The sequence below is a fragment of the Poecilia reticulata genome, chromosome 9 (assembly GCF_904066995.2).
Source record: "Poecilia reticulata chromosome 9, P_reticulata-male-v2, whole genome shotgun sequence".
In the NCBI taxonomy this organism is placed as follows: domain Eukaryota; kingdom Metazoa; phylum Chordata; class Actinopteri; order Cyprinodontiformes; family Poeciliidae; genus Poecilia; species Poecilia reticulata.
Window position 1 is genome coordinate 17,339,360 of NC_088838.1, and position 17,896 is coordinate 17,357,255.

Genomic DNA, 17,896 nt, shown 5'->3' on the forward strand with positions numbered 1-17,896 from the left:
TGCTAGCGGCTTCCCAGCATAGACAATATACGCTCTCCAGCAGACAACGATTGCAATAAAAAATATGCAAAATATCATAAAATATACCTTTTTATGACATTCCTGCATATATTTCTGCATAATAATATATAAATGTCGTCGGATTCTGTAGAAGAGTGGCAGGTAGTTCGACGGGGAAAAGGTGCATCAAGGAAATTTAGATCTCACCAACAAATCCCTTCTGTATGTCTTCAGGAGCAGCTGGATGTTGAGAAACTTGTCAGACGGATCAGAGACACAGTGTAAGAAATGAAGATCAGCTTCAACCCAATGAATATCCTCAGTATTTGAGACCAAACCTTTACAAAGGTTAGTTTTTAAATTCAGCAGATTACCTTCACACACTTTTAACTCTGCTTTTATTTGTTCTCCTTTAGGTCTGAGCTGAGAGCTGAAGAGTTTTGGCAACAATGGAAAAGTAAGTGTAGTTCACAGCTAAGTATTTACAGAGCCTTACAAAAGTATTTATACCCCTTGAGCCTTTTCACATATCACATTCAACCACAAACTTAATTTTGCTTTGGAGGATTTCATAAAGTGGACCAGCACAAACCAGGGCTTAGCTGGTATGAATACGTCTATCAGGGACTGAAGCTTTGCTCTTGAAGGATCTCGCTTGCAGCCTGATGAAAACCTTGTCTTTAGATCAGCTTCTAGTTTCAACATCCCCATCAAGACCTTCAGACAGTATAAAGACTGAAGGCCAGCAGGAGAAGGACACAGAGGCGACAGTACGCCAGCAGCTGGAGTGTGTGTGCTACGGCCTCGGCTCCTTTTCTTCGTGTGTCTCAGCCCGCTACCAGCTTGCCATGTTGCTGCTGCTACTGGATGCAGGACATGTGAGGGAATCAATTTCATCTGTGTTATACCTCACGTTTATTAAATGGCGTTTAATCTAAGATGGTGTGCTGTTGCTCCTTTCTTTGTGTAGATTCCCTTGAAGGATTGCGCTCTTTATGATCCTGCATTCACCGTGGCAGAAAAGGACATTTTAAGAGAGCTGGGTTTGACTGTGCTTACACAAAATGAGGTCAGTTGTTGCCTGCTTAGGCATTTTATTTTTCCAGACTTAGAATACACTGTTAGATGTATATCAAAGGTAGCTGCATTATATTTTACTACTTAGCTTAATCAAATCACAGATCCGGTCAGTTTTTCTATGTTTTCTATTTATTTTAGCCTGTAATTTATAATAATACTTTAATAGTAGTAAGTTAGACAAACATCGACATTTACAGCTATTGCACCTTATCATAACTTAATAAGAAACAACGTCTTATTTTGTTGTATTGTGAAGGAGGGGAAGCGTCTGGCCACTAAGCCCACCTTATTTTATCTGATGCACTGTGGAAAAGCCCTTTACAACAACCTGCTGTGGCAGAACTGGAACCCACACTGTTTGTCTCTGGTTACGATCATCGGAAACTGCTTCAGCGGCATCAGAGAGAGGTGTGTACCAGGAATTAATGAAATGAGACCATCCTGGAAATGATGGCTGAGAGAAGGTGACGTTCTTTCCTCTTTTGCCTGCAGGACCATCGAGAGGGAGTTGAAGCGGGATTACAGCTACATTAGCAGAGCTGTGGATTTGTGTGAAGAGAGACTTCTGCCTTGTCCTTCCCGTCTGGTAGACGTCTTCAGTGACACAGCAATTATCACTTTTCCTTCGGACCGACTAAACAAACTCCCCTCATCTACTTGGACTGACTCACCTGAACCACAATACCAACATTGCTCAGATTTAGAAATTATACTGAAACAAACACCCGTCTTAGACTCTCCTGAAACAGGTCTTAGCTAACAACGGATGTATTTTCAAGCCTAACATTGATACACCTTTTTTTAAAATAAATGCCCAATCTGACAGATCAGCATCATTGCATGTTTATTTTGAGGCTTTTCGGGAGAAGAAAAATTATATTTAGTTCAGGTTTGGTTTCATTTAGCAATAATTACTGTCATTAGGTTAGTTTATGCCTGTTATTTTAAGTGTTTTATTTCTGTTTATTGGGGGAACTACTTTCATATTTTTGAATATGTTTCTTTAGGTTAAACTGCAGTAGCTTGACTAAAAAGATTATTTCCGTTCTGTGAAGTTCTGACAACCAACATTTTCTGCAAAAGCTAACTTGACAGGAACCAGGTTCTAAATATCAGATATGAAAGATGCAGATTTTGACGAATATTAGCATCGGTACTATGTCTAGAACTAGTGTGTCTAATTAAACAAAAGGTGAAATTGCTAAATACCGAAGACCATTTTTCAGCCTTTTTCTAATTGTTGCAGAATACTTACCTCTTAACATGCTTACCAAGATCTGAGAGCATCTGAGAGTTGGCACCAAGGTTTTTACAGGTTCCTTGAGGACCGCACATACCCACCTGCGAGTGAATTTACTTGATTAACCTCCAATAAAAGTTGGTAGCCATCTTAAAGATTTTCCACTTGTTGCTAATCTTTTTGACTATAGAATGATGGATCTCATAATTTTTCCCAGATTCATGGGCAGCAGCAATTCATGTTGATGTCTTTCCTTGTTAACATCATGATCTGGCGTTTGATACGACTGCATTTATTGTTCATAATCACTTCACAGAGCTCCATTAAGGAAACATATAGTCCTTTAAAAATAGAAATCAGAATATACTTCTGAAATATGGTTTGAATATTTGCTGGAAAATAACTTTTTTCTCTCTCTCTCGCTTGGTGAACATGATTTTATCTTTTGTGCTCGAGCTAGTTTCAGGAAAAGCAGCAAAAAACAGATTATTAATAGAAGACAAAATTTGTTTATTACAGCAAAGTAAAAAGTTTATTTAGGGAACAAAAACAATTGCAGCCAAACAAGTTTCTCACAGCATCCGTGACAGTGGAACACGTCAAACATGAAAGAATACTCGTCTTTGTTAATAATACCTTCCTGTTGTTTTGAACAAGTTACATTTTAAATCCAAGGATAGTTTCATCTTACAGCAGTGCCTTTAGAAAGCTCGCCCCTACAAGCCTGTGTGTGTTTTCAGTGTTTTCACTCTTCAGCTGCCCCATTAGCAGCGACTCCATTTACTGCCTTGCCTCCTGTTCCATTGCTAGATTTTGAAACAATATCTGCCCAGCTTAGTTTACTACTCAGGGCAGATGGGCTGGAGATTGTTTCCACGTCTCCGTTTATTTCCCTATTTTTCCCCCCGGAAGCTGACTGCATCTCACCTTCACTCACTGTCTGGGCTTCACCATCTGCAACTTCTCCATTAGTATCCACATCAGCTTTCTCTTCACGTTTGCTTCGCTCAGCTGGCTCCACCTCTTGACCGTTAGCTAAGACACCTGCACCACTGTCGGTAGACATGTTCTCCTGTTGGCTCTCTGCATCTTTTATATCTGCTTCGGTTCCTTTGTCACCAGCTTCCTTCCCACTTTCTTTGTCCAAGCTTTTATCTTCTCTGCTAACAAGATGCGAGTTGACAGGCCAGATTGGGAGCTTGAATCCCAGTTCCTTTGCTGCTGCAGCCTTTCGTTCCAGGTGTTTCTGCTTATACTCCTGGAACCTGTCACTATGAAAACACAAAGAGATAAAAATTGGTATTGCTTTTATTTATAAACATAAATCCTCCTATAATGTTATTTTTTTAATGAATGAAAGCAGAGATTTTAGAATATCAAACTGAAAACAGGTTGTATATTGTTGATGCTTTGATGATTTTTAATACTGCTGGTTTCTGTGATATTTACAGTTAAGATGAATAGTCTACTTATATCTGTCAGAAATCTAAATACTTTAAGCCCAACATATTCAATTTTAAAAATGTGGTTTATCACAATAATTAATGATTTAATAATGGGAGTGATTCATTTTTCACCTCTAGTGACAGGTTGGTCAGGATAGGTTTATTCCCTCAATAAATATATTTTGACAAAAATTTGTCTTTGCCTGATATTAAAATTTGCTTGAAATTTTGAAGTATTTGTTGGTATTGTGACAGAAAATAAAAGTACAACAAATCGTTGAGAAGGAAAATAGCTGTTCATGCCAAAGTGTAACTAGGAAAATGTTATTTGTCTTGAGCTTTACTCTCCTTCACAAATAAAGAACTTGGACTAGGAAAACCTTTTTAATAAATCGAACTACAGATTTGTTGCGTGTCATCAAAATAATGTTTTTTTAACACACACACACACACACACACACACACACACACACACACACACACACACACACACACACACACACATATATATATTTATATATATATATATACTGCTCAAAAAAATAAAGGGAACACTTAAACAACACAATATAACTCCAAGTAAATCAAACTTCTGTGAAATCAAACTGTCCACTTAGGAAGCAACACTGACTGACAACAGGGACCCTCGTCGGGTCAATCAGTGTTGCTTCCTAAGTGGACAGTTTGATTTCACAGAAGTTTGATTTACTTGGAGTTATATTGTGTTGTTTAAGTGTTCCCTTTATTTTTTTGAGCAGTATATATATATATATATATATATATATATATATATATATATATATATATATATATGATTTCACACCATTCAGTCTGTTTAGAAATGTATTTACCTGCGTGTAATCCTCCTGATCCCCGTCACCAGAACCATCTGCTCCAGAATAGTTTCAGATGTTGGGCTTAGACACTGAGAGAAGAACATACAACAACCTGAGCATGTTTTACACGTTTTAGACAATCTATATATACAAGCTCTTACACTTACCTCAACGGTTTGCTCTGCAGTCTCACTTCCTGTCTGTCTGAGAGTGCGTTCTACTTTGACTGCCTGCTTGGTGATGGTCCCCAGGAACTCTTTGCTGCAGCTCGTCTGTGGGTGATCTTCTCCAAACTGGAACAGAAAGTTAATGTAAGCAGATGGGTAGAAAAAAAAAAGGAGCCCTCTGACGTTTTTTCTCAGTATCGCAGAGCTACGAACCAAGGATGTAAAGGCAGAGAGGGCTTCTTTCTCATGTGTCATAGCACTTCTGTAGTCTCCTTTGCTGCACATCCACTGGGCCAACAGGTGGTGGCTGCACAGAAAAAAAATGGAAGCAGTAAGTAAACTTACTCAGTTACAGCCACATTTTCAATGCGAGCTATAATTAACATACCTAAGAGCGGTATGCAGATCAGCGGGGCCGAAAAATGAAGTGTTAAGTTTCAGAGCATTCTTAAGGAACTGTCCTGTTTGATCTTCTGTCAGCACCAGGCCAAGACAACTCTGCCAGAAAACAAGTAAAAAGAGAAACCGAACTGTGAGCAAAACCTGTACTTCCTTCTTTGTTAGACTTTAATAAACTGATTCGACTTACATCTAGCGTTGCGGTGTACGGGTGGTCTTCTCCGTGGACTGTCAGCATTAGCAGACGAGCTCTGAGAAGACATTTCTGCGCCAGGGTCGTCTCCCCTCCAGCGTACGCATACACAGCCAGGAGGGCCTATAAATCACACATCAGTGACAATATTCACACCGTGACAACACGGATGAGTAAACGGTGATGATAAACATCTACGTGGGGATGTACTCACATATTGCTGTATAGTGTTTGGATGGTCAAAGCCAAGCACCCTCTCACTGATGACCACTGTCTTCAGCTGAACACTTCGAGCCTTCAGGACAAAAAAAAGTCACGGTCAAAATGTAGCTCTTAGTGTTTATAACATCCTGAAATATTTGGCAGTGCACTCTCAAATACAATAGCAGTGTTGCAAGATGTATTACTGAAGTTAAGTTAGCAATACAGTCATGTGTGCTGTGCCTTGGAAAAATACACAGCACATTTTACAATTTTGTCAGATTATAACCACGATTGTCAATGTGTTTTATTTGGATTTAATGTAATAGAGCATCTCAAACTAGTACATGATTGTGCAGCTGAAGAATATGCAATTTAAAAATTTGAGTCGTGTGGAGTTCATTTGCATAGCCACCTTTCACTGCAGTTACAACTGGGAGTCCACTGGACAATGTCTCAAGCAACTTTACATTTTATTACTTTAATTTTTCCCCATTCTGTTTGCAAATTACAATAGCCTCTGTCAGGATGGACAATGAGATTGTGAACATCAATTTATACAGTCTTGCCATCGATTCTCAATTGGATTTAGTTCACTGCGCTAACCTGGTCACAAAATCATGCTTTGATCAAAAAGTTCTCCCTGGATGTTTTGAGTTGTCCTGCTTGACGGTAAAACCTCGGCTCCAGTCTTGCAGCATTTTTTTTGCTCGTTTTCTTCCATGGTTGCTCTGAATTTAGCTCCATCTTCCACTTTCAGGGTAATTAACACTGTTAGTTCTCTTACTGTTTTGCTTGTAGGCCAAAACATTTTATTTGGTCTTCTCTTGCCAGAGCCGGTTCTTCCACATGTTTGCTGTGTCCCCTATGCAGCTTGTGACAAACTTGAAGAATAACTACATTTGGCTTTCTTTCAACAATTACTTTCTTTTTGCCACACATCCATTAACACTAGTTTTGTGGAGCTCAGAATCTGTCAGCAGATTTTTCCTCCTGAGCTGCGAATCTCTGTTTCTCTGGTAATGTTTTGCTAGGTCTGCAGTTGTGCCATATTTATTTAATGTTTAGATGAAAAGCTTTATGAAACGCTGTGTAAATAAATGTGTATTTATACTGAAATTAACCTGCACACAGAGGAACTACATTTACTAACTAGCTGACGTCTCAAGGCAGCTGTTTGTTCATTATACAGTATTAGAGTAAACTTGACATTAATTTTAAAACCATGCATAATTTTCCTTTCATTTCATTTCTATGTTGGTTAATTACTTTAAACACCAATAAAGTATGCTTATGCTTGTGGGTGCAATGTGCCAGAAGGTGAAAACATTTCAAGAGGATTAATACTTTGCAATGCACAAAGCAATTTTTTAAGTAATCAGCCACAGCTATCCATCACTGGAGAATGCATCTGGAATACTTTAAAATCTGCTAATACTCTGTCATTACTGCCAGACGTTGAAAGGCTTTGTGAGCATACCTCAGCTGCTTTCCCCTGCAGGAAGGTGACTTTGGCCAACAAGCTGTTACAGTTACAGGCCTCGGGGTCCAGATCGTCACACACTCTGCCATACAGGTAAGCTGCTTCCTTCAGCTGCTCGTGGGCCTGATCTAGCAGACCTACACACCAGATTGGAGGAGTTATAAGCATAAGAGCCATTCAAAAGCATGTGTTGAACATATACCCAATTGTTTTTTTTTTCTTTTCTTGTAGACATACCCTTCTGAATGGAAGTCTGTGCGGCTCGGTATGCCTTTGAAGCATCAGCAGTTGGCATTTTGATGTGTTTAACAACGGGGAAGATATTAAGGATGTCGTCCGGACTGAAGGGCGCTTTGTTCTGGTTCTCGAGGATGTAGTCTCTCAGTCTCAGCTGGTGCAGATACAGAGATCTCAGTGGTGTTTTCAAAGAGTTTGTGTTGCTTTCAGGGTGTTTCTAATATATGCATTGTGTCTTATCCTGAATGCATCTTTAGAGCTGCAAAGTACTGATTCAAAGAAGCAAAACTGAATATTTGATTACCTGCACTCCGGTCTTTAAACAGAATTCTCTCAGCAAAGAGAGTTTTTGAAGCCCATAGTTCTCCACCAAGTGATTCGGACTTGAACTATGAGAAAATGGCAAGGGTTAAGCATTAGCTTCACCATTGCTTAACACACAAAAGGGGGGTGAACAAGCAAGGTCTGTGACTTCTCACCCAAGGCTGTCAGAGACACCATATGTTTCGACAGCGTCTTGGCAAACCAGATTCCACAGCTCAGATCCAGTGAGCATGCTCCAGGGCGTGCTCTCGGAGGCCCCAGCCCCACGGCCACGCCTCCGTGATTTCTTCTTAGCCTCCTCCCCGACAGGAGAGGGTGTGAAGTGATGAACCAAAAGACAACTGAGGAAATGACTGACGGCTGCAGACAGGCTTGGCACGTCCACACCCTGCGTAGACATGAAGAGATGCTGAGCTACATTTTCTGTTGAGAACCACACCGGTTGTTACAGTGCCAGTTGGAAGTTTACATACACTCTAATCTGGTACAAAGGTTCTTTGTACCAGATTAAAGTGTTTTGGTTTGAAATGTGTGAATCAACCCCAAAACACAATTTGAAGTCCCTCAGAAAGGAAAACGTCATTACGCCAAAAGCAGATTAAAATGCAGCCAGAATCATTTACCTTTTTGGGTGGGGGGGAATATATCAGTCTGAGAAAAAAAACCCTGACGTTTTAGGCCAAATGATAGTTGTTACATTTGGAGGTAAAAGGGAGAAAGTCTGCAAGACTTGGAACAAAATCTGTAGCTGTGACCAGTGGCAGCATTATTTTGTGTGGGTGTTTTTCAGGAGGAGGGACTGGTGCACTTTACAAAATAAATAGCATCATAAAGGCAGAACATTACACAGGAATATTGAAGCAACATTTTTGAAAATCAGCCAGGAAGTTTAAACAGCTTAACAACAATCTTACAAAATGCCAATACATGCCACCAACATGGCTACAAGGTATCTTCAGACAAAAAAGTCAATGTTTTAGAGTGATCACTGCAAAGCCCTGATCTCAGTTTTAGAGAAGATGTGTGAGAACCAGTTCTGTTTGGAGGACTTGGCCAAATTTACAGCAAACTGTTGTGGGAAACCTGTAGTAAGATACCCAAAATGTTTGACACAAGTTATACTATTGACAGGGAATATATGTAAACTTCCAACTGGAAAAAGTCTTTTACCACCCATCACGTATTACAGTTTTCAGACATGAGAACTTATCAGAGTTATTACTGAATGCTGCAAAGTACCTGTAGGAAATGGTTGAACACTCTTTTTGCTGAGCGGGTGAAAATTTCACCTATTGTTAACCTCTGTTTAATATAAAACAGGAGAAAGAAGAACATTATTTTAAAAAATGGTCACAATAAGACAGTTTTAAATGTGTGAATTAAATGTGAGGAAATGAAACACACCATTATATGCCTGAGTTGCTCCTTGTGTTCTGACTGGGAAATCGCCTTGACCACGTGTCCCAGGTAGCGGAGGTTGATGCCTCTCTGGTGTAGCGCCTGTTTCAGAGATACTCCGTCCATCGGCGCCTCATTGCTGTGTAGGCAACACTGCAACTGCAAACACAATCATTAAAACGTATTATGCACTGATTTTGTTGTCGCAGAGAACTTCCTTGCAGCACGAAATGCGAAACATTGGAGACACGCACAAAGTCTGGTATCTGGTGAGTGATGATGAAAGCTGCGGCTTCTCTCAGCAGCTTCTCCTGCAGGTTTGTTGATGCACTCTCAGAGGGAGGAAAATGTATTCCTGAATGTAAAACACAAGAAATGTATGCTAAACATCAATCGTCTGTCTGTTGTTCCTGAGAAGGCACAGTAATCTGTGTACCTGGAGAGAAAACATTTGGGTTAAAGCGCATCTCAAAGATGATGTCACTAACGGAGCCCACGTCTCTGCATGCAGCTCGTACGGCATCAGTCGCTCGAGAGTCGCCTGGGAGAAAAGTCATATTAGTCCAGAATAAAATGTGTGCTTCGTCTTAAACGAGATTTGAATTTCCTTTCACAAGGATGTGCCGAAACACTCCTTACAGGCTGTTGCACATTCTTCAAATCCTCCATTTTCATCCATCTTCTCCTTCACACGTTGGGTGAATTGACAATGTCTGAAAATAAACGAAACATATTAAACTTAATAATAATAATAATAATAATAATAATAATAATAATAATAATAATAATAATAATAATAATAATAATAATAATAATAATAATAAAGTTAGAACTAAATGTAAACGTTTTCTTTCACATTGGACTCACTTGTGCTGAATGAAAGCCTGCACCAGCTCTGGCCTCAGCCTACAGAGACTGTGAGGAAACCTCTTTGGAAGCCCAGAGGCGCTCTGATAATTCTCTGGCCAGCCTTGTTTCTCATTCCCGTTGCTCTTCTCCTCGTTCTCTTTACAGCTTTTGCTGCTCTCTTCCTCCCCAGCAGCTGTCTGACTTTGTGTTTCCTCCTCTGGACAGAAGTTGGCATCAACTGGGAAACTTCTGAATACATCCAGCAGGTAGAACCTCCCATCAGCCCCCAGCAGGCCCTGAGCGTCCAGGGAGGTGAACAGAGGCACCTGGTGACCCTTGGGGGCCACAACAACATGTCTCTGGATGAACAGACTTTTGGCGGCTTGAGCCAATAAGGCCAGCAGCCGTCTGCGTTCACGGGATTCTTGGGGCCCTGCATTCACTCCATAAAGCAAACCTCTGAGGAGAGAAGAAGAAACAGATTTAGCTCCAAATGCGGAATAGAAGTCTCACACAGCTCAAATATAGGTGACAGGTCATAAGTACCCCGAGGCAGGAGAATCTTTTTGGTCCTGGTCTGAGCTTTCGAAGCCGGGGGCCAGGCCCTGGGCCGACAGACGCACTCCTCTGTAGTCCACGATGGCTGTGGGTAAAGTATGCAGCCCCTGCAGCGCCTCTAAGTCACTGTAAGCCTGCACGCATTTAAGCTCCAACCTCTGAGCTGCCCTGCAAGCAGGAGATAAGAAAATACTAAAATAAATTCAAAAAAATTCAATTGGAAACCTCTGCCAAAGCTGTAAAATGCCTTGAAATAAATGCATCTCTTTTTTTTAACAATAGTATAATGTCGCACTAAATATTTTATTAAAAGTCCAACTTTTAATTTTAGTTTTTTTTTTCAGAGGGAAAAACTCAACATTTTTAAATACTTGGCATCTGAGAAGATCACACTGCAGGTGTTATGAGTATCACACTCATTGGCATCCACAATAATGCCTAAAATTGCAAAAAATATTCACCCTCTTTAAAATTTTTCATGATACACCCAAAACGTCAATGAATATTATGCTAAAAAGTAGTACTATGTAGCAGGACAATAGCTTATTTCATTATTAATCCCTATCAACAGAAATCAGCTTTTCTGTCCCTCCAGAACAAATGTGTTCCCATAGCATAATATATAAAAGTCTGTCTTTAATGTGCTGAAGACAGAACAGCATATCACTTAACTAAGACAAATAAGTATTGGTATTCATGACTCAGAAAACCGCCACAAGAAAATAATAACTCTCCTAAACTTGCTCATATAGTCTGAACTACATTTATTTTAAATTAGTTTAGATCATGTGCAAATATGACAAGTACAACTGGTCAAGAACTAAAGTTTATCCTCTCTCTACACACTGCGAGGTGTATTGTAAGGCAGCTAAACATCTCCAACGCTCACTTTTAGAGAACTGCAGCAAAGAGTCTCTTCTTAGGTTGACCGAGTCTCCATAACAATTTATTGTGCTGTTTTCATGCAAATCTTTGCAAGGAGTGACAGCAATGGTGGAGTCTGCATAAAAGTCCAGCTTTGTGCATCTTCTCTCCCGTGTATGCTAAAAGACTTTAGACTTTTATTACCTGCGACCTCTCTCACCACCAAACGCTCGACTTGTGGCCCCCTGGCTCATGAACAGGCCGCTCCAAAGGAATGCTGGGTCCTCCGGGTTTCCATTTACCGGCTCAACAAATCCATCTACGACCGTCTCAGCCGCCTGCATGACAGTCCTTACGAAAGCACTGTTAACCTGAGTGAAAAAGAGGAGGACCAATAAAGGAATCCAGAAAGATTTAGAAAGTGTACTTCTCTCACAAGTAAAAATAAAATCACAGGCATATTTCTTACTTGTAGCAAAACTTTGTCTCTCTGCAGCCTTTCTTCCAGACTCCCCTGGGAAAGATCTCTGGCTGCTTGTAACTCCTCATTCCAGTCTGGAGCCTGCCGGTGAGACGCACAAAGCTGCTCAAACCTGATATATTTATGTGTTATGCAATATATCTATGATTAAGATCAACAGCAAACCACTGCTGTGTGGTATATAACCTGTGCTGCCGCCTGCTCATCCACCCCCAGTCTACTGAAAGTATTCTTTTGGAGACGAGAGGCGCAGGGAGGTCCGAGCCAGCACAGCGTGTGGTAAGGAGTGGGCATTGCCTCTACTGGTGGCTGTGGTGGCCTGAAGGATGAGAGACATAATGCAGATTCATATCCATCACGCTCAGCCACAGCGGTTCTTACAGCATCCAGTGGCATTTAATATTACTGACTTGTTTTTGAGTGTGGTAAAGGCTTGTTTGAAAGTAGGACTGACATGGCACAGCAAGTCGGTGAGACAGTGACAGACTGGAGTAGACTGCGCAGGACGAGGGTCAAACATATCGTCAGTAGACCTAAACGAAGAAAAAAGAAATGTGAAACAACATTAAAACTGTTCATTTGAGATAACCAGAGACTCTGCAGGGACAGGCGGGTACAGCTGGTACATGGATGGATGTACATGCAGTGTCCTGCAAAGCCAGACATATCCTTACAACATTTACACATGTCATTTTAATGCATTGTTGTTAAATGGAAATAAATTCATTCATGGTTTTCAGATTGTTTTTCCAAACAGAAATCTGGTCATTTTGGCATGCCCCTAAAGCAATATTTCATACAATGTTTTATTCAATTACAGCTGCAAATCTTTCTAAGTATATCTACCAACTTTCCACATGTAGAAACTAAAATTGCTGCCCATTCTTCTTTGCAAAATACCTCCAGCTTAGTGAGATTGAATCGCCTTTACAAGAAGTCTCAGTAAATTTCCTCTGGACCCTGACATGGAAATACTTTGATCTACACTGTTATGTTGTAGCACTGGCAGTGTTTTAGTGTCCTCTCCTGAGGGAAAGGGAACTTCCTCTCCAGTCTCAAGTGTCATCCAGCTTCTAAAATATTTTCTTTCAGGACTGTCCTGAATGCAGCTGCATGCTGAAATAATGCTGAAGCTTCATGAGAATTACCACTGAAACTGTGGCAGCTTCTCTGATTAATGCTGTCCTTGTCTGACTTGTTAGTTTAGATAACCAGCAATATCCTCGTAAGGTTTGCAGATGCGTCACCCTTTTTTCTACTCTCACGCCATGCATTATGCAGCTTTTCATTACATTTCAAAGCCTGGGATATTGTTTTATAACCTAACTGTGCGTTAAGCTTCTCCCCGGCTTTCTTTCTGACTTGTCTGCAATGTTCCTCACTCTTTGTTATACTTTGTGCTCAACTATGTCCTCTAACAAACATTGAAGAATTAACAGAACTGATATTATTGACAAAAGCTACACACAGGTGAATTCTATTTACTAATAATTGTATTTAGTAGAATCAGAGTAAATATGGCTGAACACAAATAAATGCACACCAGACATTTAAAAACTGTCCTTTCTTCCAACTTCACAATTATCACTTTGTGTTATTGATAACACCCACCACCCAAAAAAAGAACCTTGAAACATGTTTATTTTTTAAAAAACATGGGATATATTTGCATAATGATGTTGCTCTAGTATCAAAACACTTAACTATCTAATTATTGCTGCCCAGTCAGAAAATAAGATAATTTCTATTGCAGCTGTGCTCACCTGTTCAGGAAGAAACCTTTGGGACAGGATGTGATATCACAATGCCGACCCTCTATTGTCACCACTGTCATGTACATGAAGTCTCCCTGCAGCTTCCTGTGTCCTGGTGGGGGGTGCCAGCAGCTGAGAGACAAGTCCTTCAGGTAGCTGGGGGCCTGGTGAAACACGCATGAAGAGGAGAATGGTAAACTTGTGCTTTCTTGGGGTCAAACAAGCCAAATTCCCAGACAGTCTCTGGTATGAATCCACCTCTGGTTGAGAACTGTGTGGCAGCAGGGCCATAAGGGGTCTTTCTGAGGAGCCAGGCAAGAGGTACTCAGGAGGGGGTCCATCCTGGTTGGCTGATTCTCCCTTTGAATTGCTTAACGAGCGCTTCAGGCTCTTTCCATTTGGTAGGCTCGAGTCTGTACCAGGAACAGAGAGACATTTCAGAATGAGTCAGAAACCGTTTTGTGACTTTCTGCTGCCGTCTTGTTTCAGTGGGCTGTTTCTTCATGCATTTTTACCCGGTGTGTGTGTGAGGGTCTCCAGCACACTTGGTGATTGTCCTTCTCTCAGCGCATCATGAGGTCCGGACGCTCTCAGCAGTTCCACAACCCGAGCCAAGTGGACCCTGGCGGAGTGGAAGGTGTAAGGCTCTGCAGAGACATGCATTAGTTAGCATCCAGTGTAGCCTGGCCGTCTTTATGAAAGTCACAGTGATGTGGGAAAGGTCTGCTGAACCCGTGAAATGAACGTCGCTCAAAAAGCATCCAGAACATCCTGGTGAGCAGATGGGTGAGATAGTCTAAGTCTAAGCTTTTAATAATAACATTAATCCATTTTCTGTACCCTTGACGGCGTTAGTACCTGTCTCTTCTTGAGCAAGAGCAGTTACGACTAGGCCTAGTTACGACTAAGTCTTTTGGAGTATCTATCTAAAAGCTTTGGACATCTAGAAACTGTATTTTCTGCCCCTTCTGCTTTGTAACATAGCTTAAATTCAGTTAGACTTAATAGGGAGCTTAAATATAAATAGGGGATTTAAGGAGACTTCGTTTATATACAAAATGTGAAAAAGTTTATGGGATGAGGATATTTTTAAAATACTGGTGTAAAATACTAACCAGAATAGGACAAATATATCATGTCACTAGATTTAATCATTACCCAATTGTGCAGCTACAGCAAGAAATCACACAGAAAAAATAAATTGAAATAAAAGAGTATACCTTCCACCAGGCGAATGAGAGCTCCTGCTTTAAGGCCTTTAAGGCTTTGCAGCTCGGCGTGGGGATCCAGAGTTGTCCCAGCTAGAGCGAGAGACAAGTTGGAACGTGGACACACCTCATTCCTCGACAGCAAGGCCATTATTGCATCTTGAACGAGCCAAAATGCGTTAACCTATACAGCACAAACATAGAAAGGACCTCAAAACTCCGGACCATGAAAACAAAGTGAATTTGTGGGTTATGGCTGAAGGTGAAACCAAAATGCCGTCTCGCCTCTCACTGTTGTTTTCGTACCTGCAGTTCAAGCGGCTCGACTCCTGCTCCTTGGATCTTCACAGGAAACGCTGTGCCCTCATCTTGTTTGATATCAGCAGCATCGTCTCCGCTGGCTGCACTGATTACATCTATGAGAAGGAGAGAAACCCAACTAACTGTGAATAATTACAGTGTCTGTAGAAACAGGAGAAAATAATGGGAAATGTATCCTGGAAAATACCTAGCTGTATCAAAAGATAACTTGAATATAATGAGATGATATGCTCTGATTTTATCAGTAGTTAATGTTTATTTTGTCTATCAAGACCTTTTCAAAAATCCCCTTCAGCTAACTTGAAGAGTCTTAATGAAAAAAAAAAGAATAGGAAGGGAAAAACAAGCCAAGAAGAAGATAAATGGGGCGTAGCTGCAGATTTACACACACACACATGTAGAACCAGAGGCGAAGCAGGACTCAGCGTGTTCCCCAAACTGATCTGTGACTAAACCTGCTGCATTTGCCAATTGGCCTTGATGTCATCTTCAGGTGAAACGACAACCACACCCAGATCTGACATCGGCAGACAGTATAGTGTAACAAGAGACGCAAAACCCCCGAAAAGTTTGACTTCTTCCATTCGACACTGAAGGCCCGCAACACAACAAATCCTGATCTGTGCATGATTACTGTTCTCTTTACTACAGTAGATTATCTGCTCGTGCTGTCAATCTGGATCTGCTTTACTACTGGAAAGCTTCCAGTCAACGAGTAGCCGCTATTGGCTGGAGGAACGCGCCTCCCCTCTGGAAGCTAAGAAGGCATCGTTTTTCTTTTCTCTGCAGGAGTTGCTACTTTATTTTAACAGAAAAAAATATGAAATGAGCTGCTTTGAGAGTCTCATATCTATTTCAAAAACAGTAGCTTTCATTTTGTCAAAATGTGTCTTTTTTTTTTTGCTTAAATTGGAGCAACTTAGAAATTTGACACATATAAGTGAAAAACTGCTAACACACTGGTTAAAGACGTTTCTAAAATATATACCTATGCATAAACGTCTGTAATGTGAAAACATGGCTCTGTTGTTGTTTTTTATGCATGAATGATCCATAAGTTGGTGTTGAATGGCTTGACAAACACTGCATGATCAACTTTGAGAGACGCCCTAAAGACTTTGAGGAATTGAGATTTGAGATAACATTTAAAGATTATAAGAACGTAAAAAATATCATAAACAAACTAATAAAAAAACTGCCTTGTCATTTATGTGTAATTGTAATAACACAAAGCATCCAGGTAATTAAATGCACCACCTTTCAGTTTTATTGTGGTGCCAACATTTTATTATTTTACAGGAAAAAGTTTGACTCAGTCTAATTTGGAGATGAGCCAACACACACTGAACCCTAATTCAGTCATTCAACTCTGTAAAAAAGGGGAGTGGCAAATGTTCAGTAAGGTGAAGAAGTCACACTGGAGAGCATTGCTCCTTCTTCTCATAATAAATCTACTCTTTGAAATTGTTATAACTAGATTGTTACAGTATTATACAGGGGTGGGGTTAACCATTTTGTAAGGAATGTGTCAGGATCAGGAGAGTGCTCTAAAAACACACAAAAAATGAACTGCACGTTCTCCAAGAGGCTAGAAAGTTAGCACCAGCCATGTTAGAGCGTCAGCGCTGTGCCAGATCTCCCACCCTACTTCCACACATTCTTCACAAAGTAGAAGAATCCACTAAGCGGAAAAGAAGGAACAAGAGAAAAACCTGCGATTACAGGGATTACTCACCAGTTTTGACTTGATTCCTTCCTCCTCCTTTCTTCACTTTGTCCTTCATGGCTGGGAGTTTTACTTCTTTCTTACTCCCTAAGAAAAGTCTTGTCTAAAAACTGCTAGAGCAGGAGAGAGTGGATGAAAGGGTGTTTGATTTGTGCAGCTGGACTATGTGTGAGTGTGAGAGAGAGTGTCCAGCGGAGTGAAAGTAAACGGCTCACTGTTCACGACTGTGACTCATGCACCTCTTTACAAGGCAAACTCAACTTATCTGTTCCCAGTGTGCAAAAAAGGCCACACCCTCTTATTGCTCCACACAGACAGCCTCAGAAACTTTGCTGGACTGGGTGTGTCTTTGTTGTAGCTTCACTCACTCTTCCTCCCTCAGGCATGTTTCACTCCTCCCCCATAAGCCTGCAAGTAGAAGTGAAATTTGTGCACAAAGCTTTTGGCATTTTTAGCTTTTATGTTGTCATTGAGTTGTGAAGGTAATTTCAATTTGTCGGAAGAAGACATAATGCAGTAAGACGCATCTATTAAAACAAATCAGCTATATTGTATCTTTTAAACTGCATGAATCCTTCGGCTGTAACATGAAGTTGATCCACCATGCTGCACTGTTCATTGAGTCAGTTTGCAGAAAATACAACAAGGCATGGTTGAACTTCCACAGATGGGTGTACCTGTGTGTGATGTGGTTCCTTGTGACTGTTTAGTGGACTATACCTACTATGTTTCAGCACACACATACTTGAGAGTATCTCAGTTTGAACAAATCCGATGATGTGTGGGTTGCAAATGTCACCTGTCTGTTATCACTGGTATCCTACAAAATAAACTTGAATAATGTAGAAGTAGGGCAGGGCGTTGTCTAAATTAGCTGTAGTTGTAGGACAGGTAAATCGAGACCAGACCAGGTAAAAAAAAAAAAAACCTAAATAGACTAAAGTTTATTTACCTCATTACATTTATGCTGATCATGGAAATGACTGTGCCAGGGGCGCTTCCATACAGATATAAAACAAGTTCCCAGATGGGGGAGGAAAATTAAGGGGTGGCACAATTTAAATAGTTTTATTATTCTTTCATTAATCCTATGGCACAAGCCCTAAATTATTCACACCTGTAGAAGCTGAGA

General features: G+C 40.6%; 2 protein-coding genes across 4 annotated transcripts in view; one reads left to right on the plus strand and one right to left on the minus strand.

The window, feature by feature from the left end:
• On the plus strand, positions 1–4,172 carry srrd (SRR1 domain containing). Of its 2 annotated transcripts, XM_008418783.3 has the most exons (7): positions 1–162; positions 235–281; positions 417–457; positions 685–878; positions 971–1,069; positions 1,337–1,488; positions 1,573–4,172. In XM_008418783.3, exons 1-7 carry the CDS (start codon positions 133–135, stop codon positions 1,838–1,840), a joined length of 831 nt encoding a protein of 276 aa, XP_008417005.2. In that variant the 5' UTR covers positions 1–132; the 3' UTR covers positions 1,841–4,172. The 2 variants fall into 2 exon arrangements, with proteins under 2 accessions (XP_008417005.2, XP_008417004.2); XM_008418782.3 differs by having other exon boundaries at positions 1–281.
• The window catches only part of LOC103470371 (clustered mitochondria protein homolog), a 16,858-nt gene continuing 1,787 nt past the window's right edge, over positions 2,826–17,896 (minus strand). For both annotated transcript variants that reach the window (XM_008418778.2, XM_008418779.3), the window contains exons 2-29: positions 16,774–17,172; positions 15,024–15,133; positions 14,730–14,901; positions 14,025–14,156; positions 13,768–13,922; positions 13,519–13,673; positions 12,166–12,288; positions 11,942–12,074; positions 11,744–11,836; positions 11,479–11,645; positions 10,399–10,578; positions 9,871–10,311; positions 9,643–9,716; positions 9,440–9,544; positions 9,258–9,358; positions 9,010–9,162; positions 8,845–8,907; positions 7,761–7,993; positions 7,586–7,670; positions 7,282–7,435; positions 7,042–7,181; positions 5,575–5,655; positions 5,358–5,483; positions 5,157–5,266; positions 4,982–5,075; positions 4,769–4,894; positions 4,617–4,690; positions 2,826–3,591 (exon numbers count right to left, since the gene is read on the minus strand). In XM_008418778.2, coding sequence (XP_008417000.2) covers positions 3,066–3,591; positions 4,617–4,690; positions 4,769–4,894; positions 4,982–5,075; positions 5,157–5,266; positions 5,358–5,483; positions 5,575–5,655; positions 7,042–7,181; positions 7,282–7,435; positions 7,586–7,670; positions 7,761–7,993; positions 8,845–8,907; positions 9,010–9,162; positions 9,258–9,358; positions 9,440–9,544; positions 9,643–9,716; positions 9,871–10,311; positions 10,399–10,578; positions 11,479–11,645; positions 11,744–11,836; positions 11,942–12,074; positions 12,166–12,288; positions 13,519–13,673; positions 13,768–13,922; positions 14,025–14,156; positions 14,730–14,901; positions 15,024–15,133; positions 16,774–16,822 — 4,155 coding nt within the window. In that variant the 5' untranslated portion in view covers positions 16,823–17,172 and the 3' untranslated portion in view covers positions 2,826–3,065. The remainder of the gene's footprint in view (positions 3,592–4,616; positions 4,691–4,768; positions 4,895–4,981; positions 5,076–5,156; positions 5,267–5,357; positions 5,484–5,574; positions 5,656–7,041; positions 7,182–7,281; positions 7,436–7,585; positions 7,671–7,760; positions 7,994–8,844; positions 8,908–9,009; positions 9,163–9,257; positions 9,359–9,439; positions 9,545–9,642; positions 9,717–9,870; positions 10,312–10,398; positions 10,579–11,478; positions 11,646–11,743; positions 11,837–11,941; positions 12,075–12,165; positions 12,289–13,518; positions 13,674–13,767; positions 13,923–14,024; positions 14,157–14,729; positions 14,902–15,023; positions 15,134–16,773; positions 17,173–17,896) is intronic.

Coding starts and splice junctions, on each gene's coding strand:
- srrd (XM_008418782.3), top strand. CDS start 133: ATGTCGTCGGATTCTGTAGAAGAGTGGCAGGTAGTTCGACGGGGAAAA. Junction 458..684: donor GTTTTGGCAACAATGGAAAA/GTAAGTGTAGTT, acceptor CCTTGTCTTTAG/ATCAGCTTCTAGTTTCAACA. Junction 1,070..1,336: donor CTGTGCTTACACAAAATGAG/GTCAGTTGTTGC, acceptor TGTATTGTGAAG/GAGGGGAAGCGTCTGGCCAC.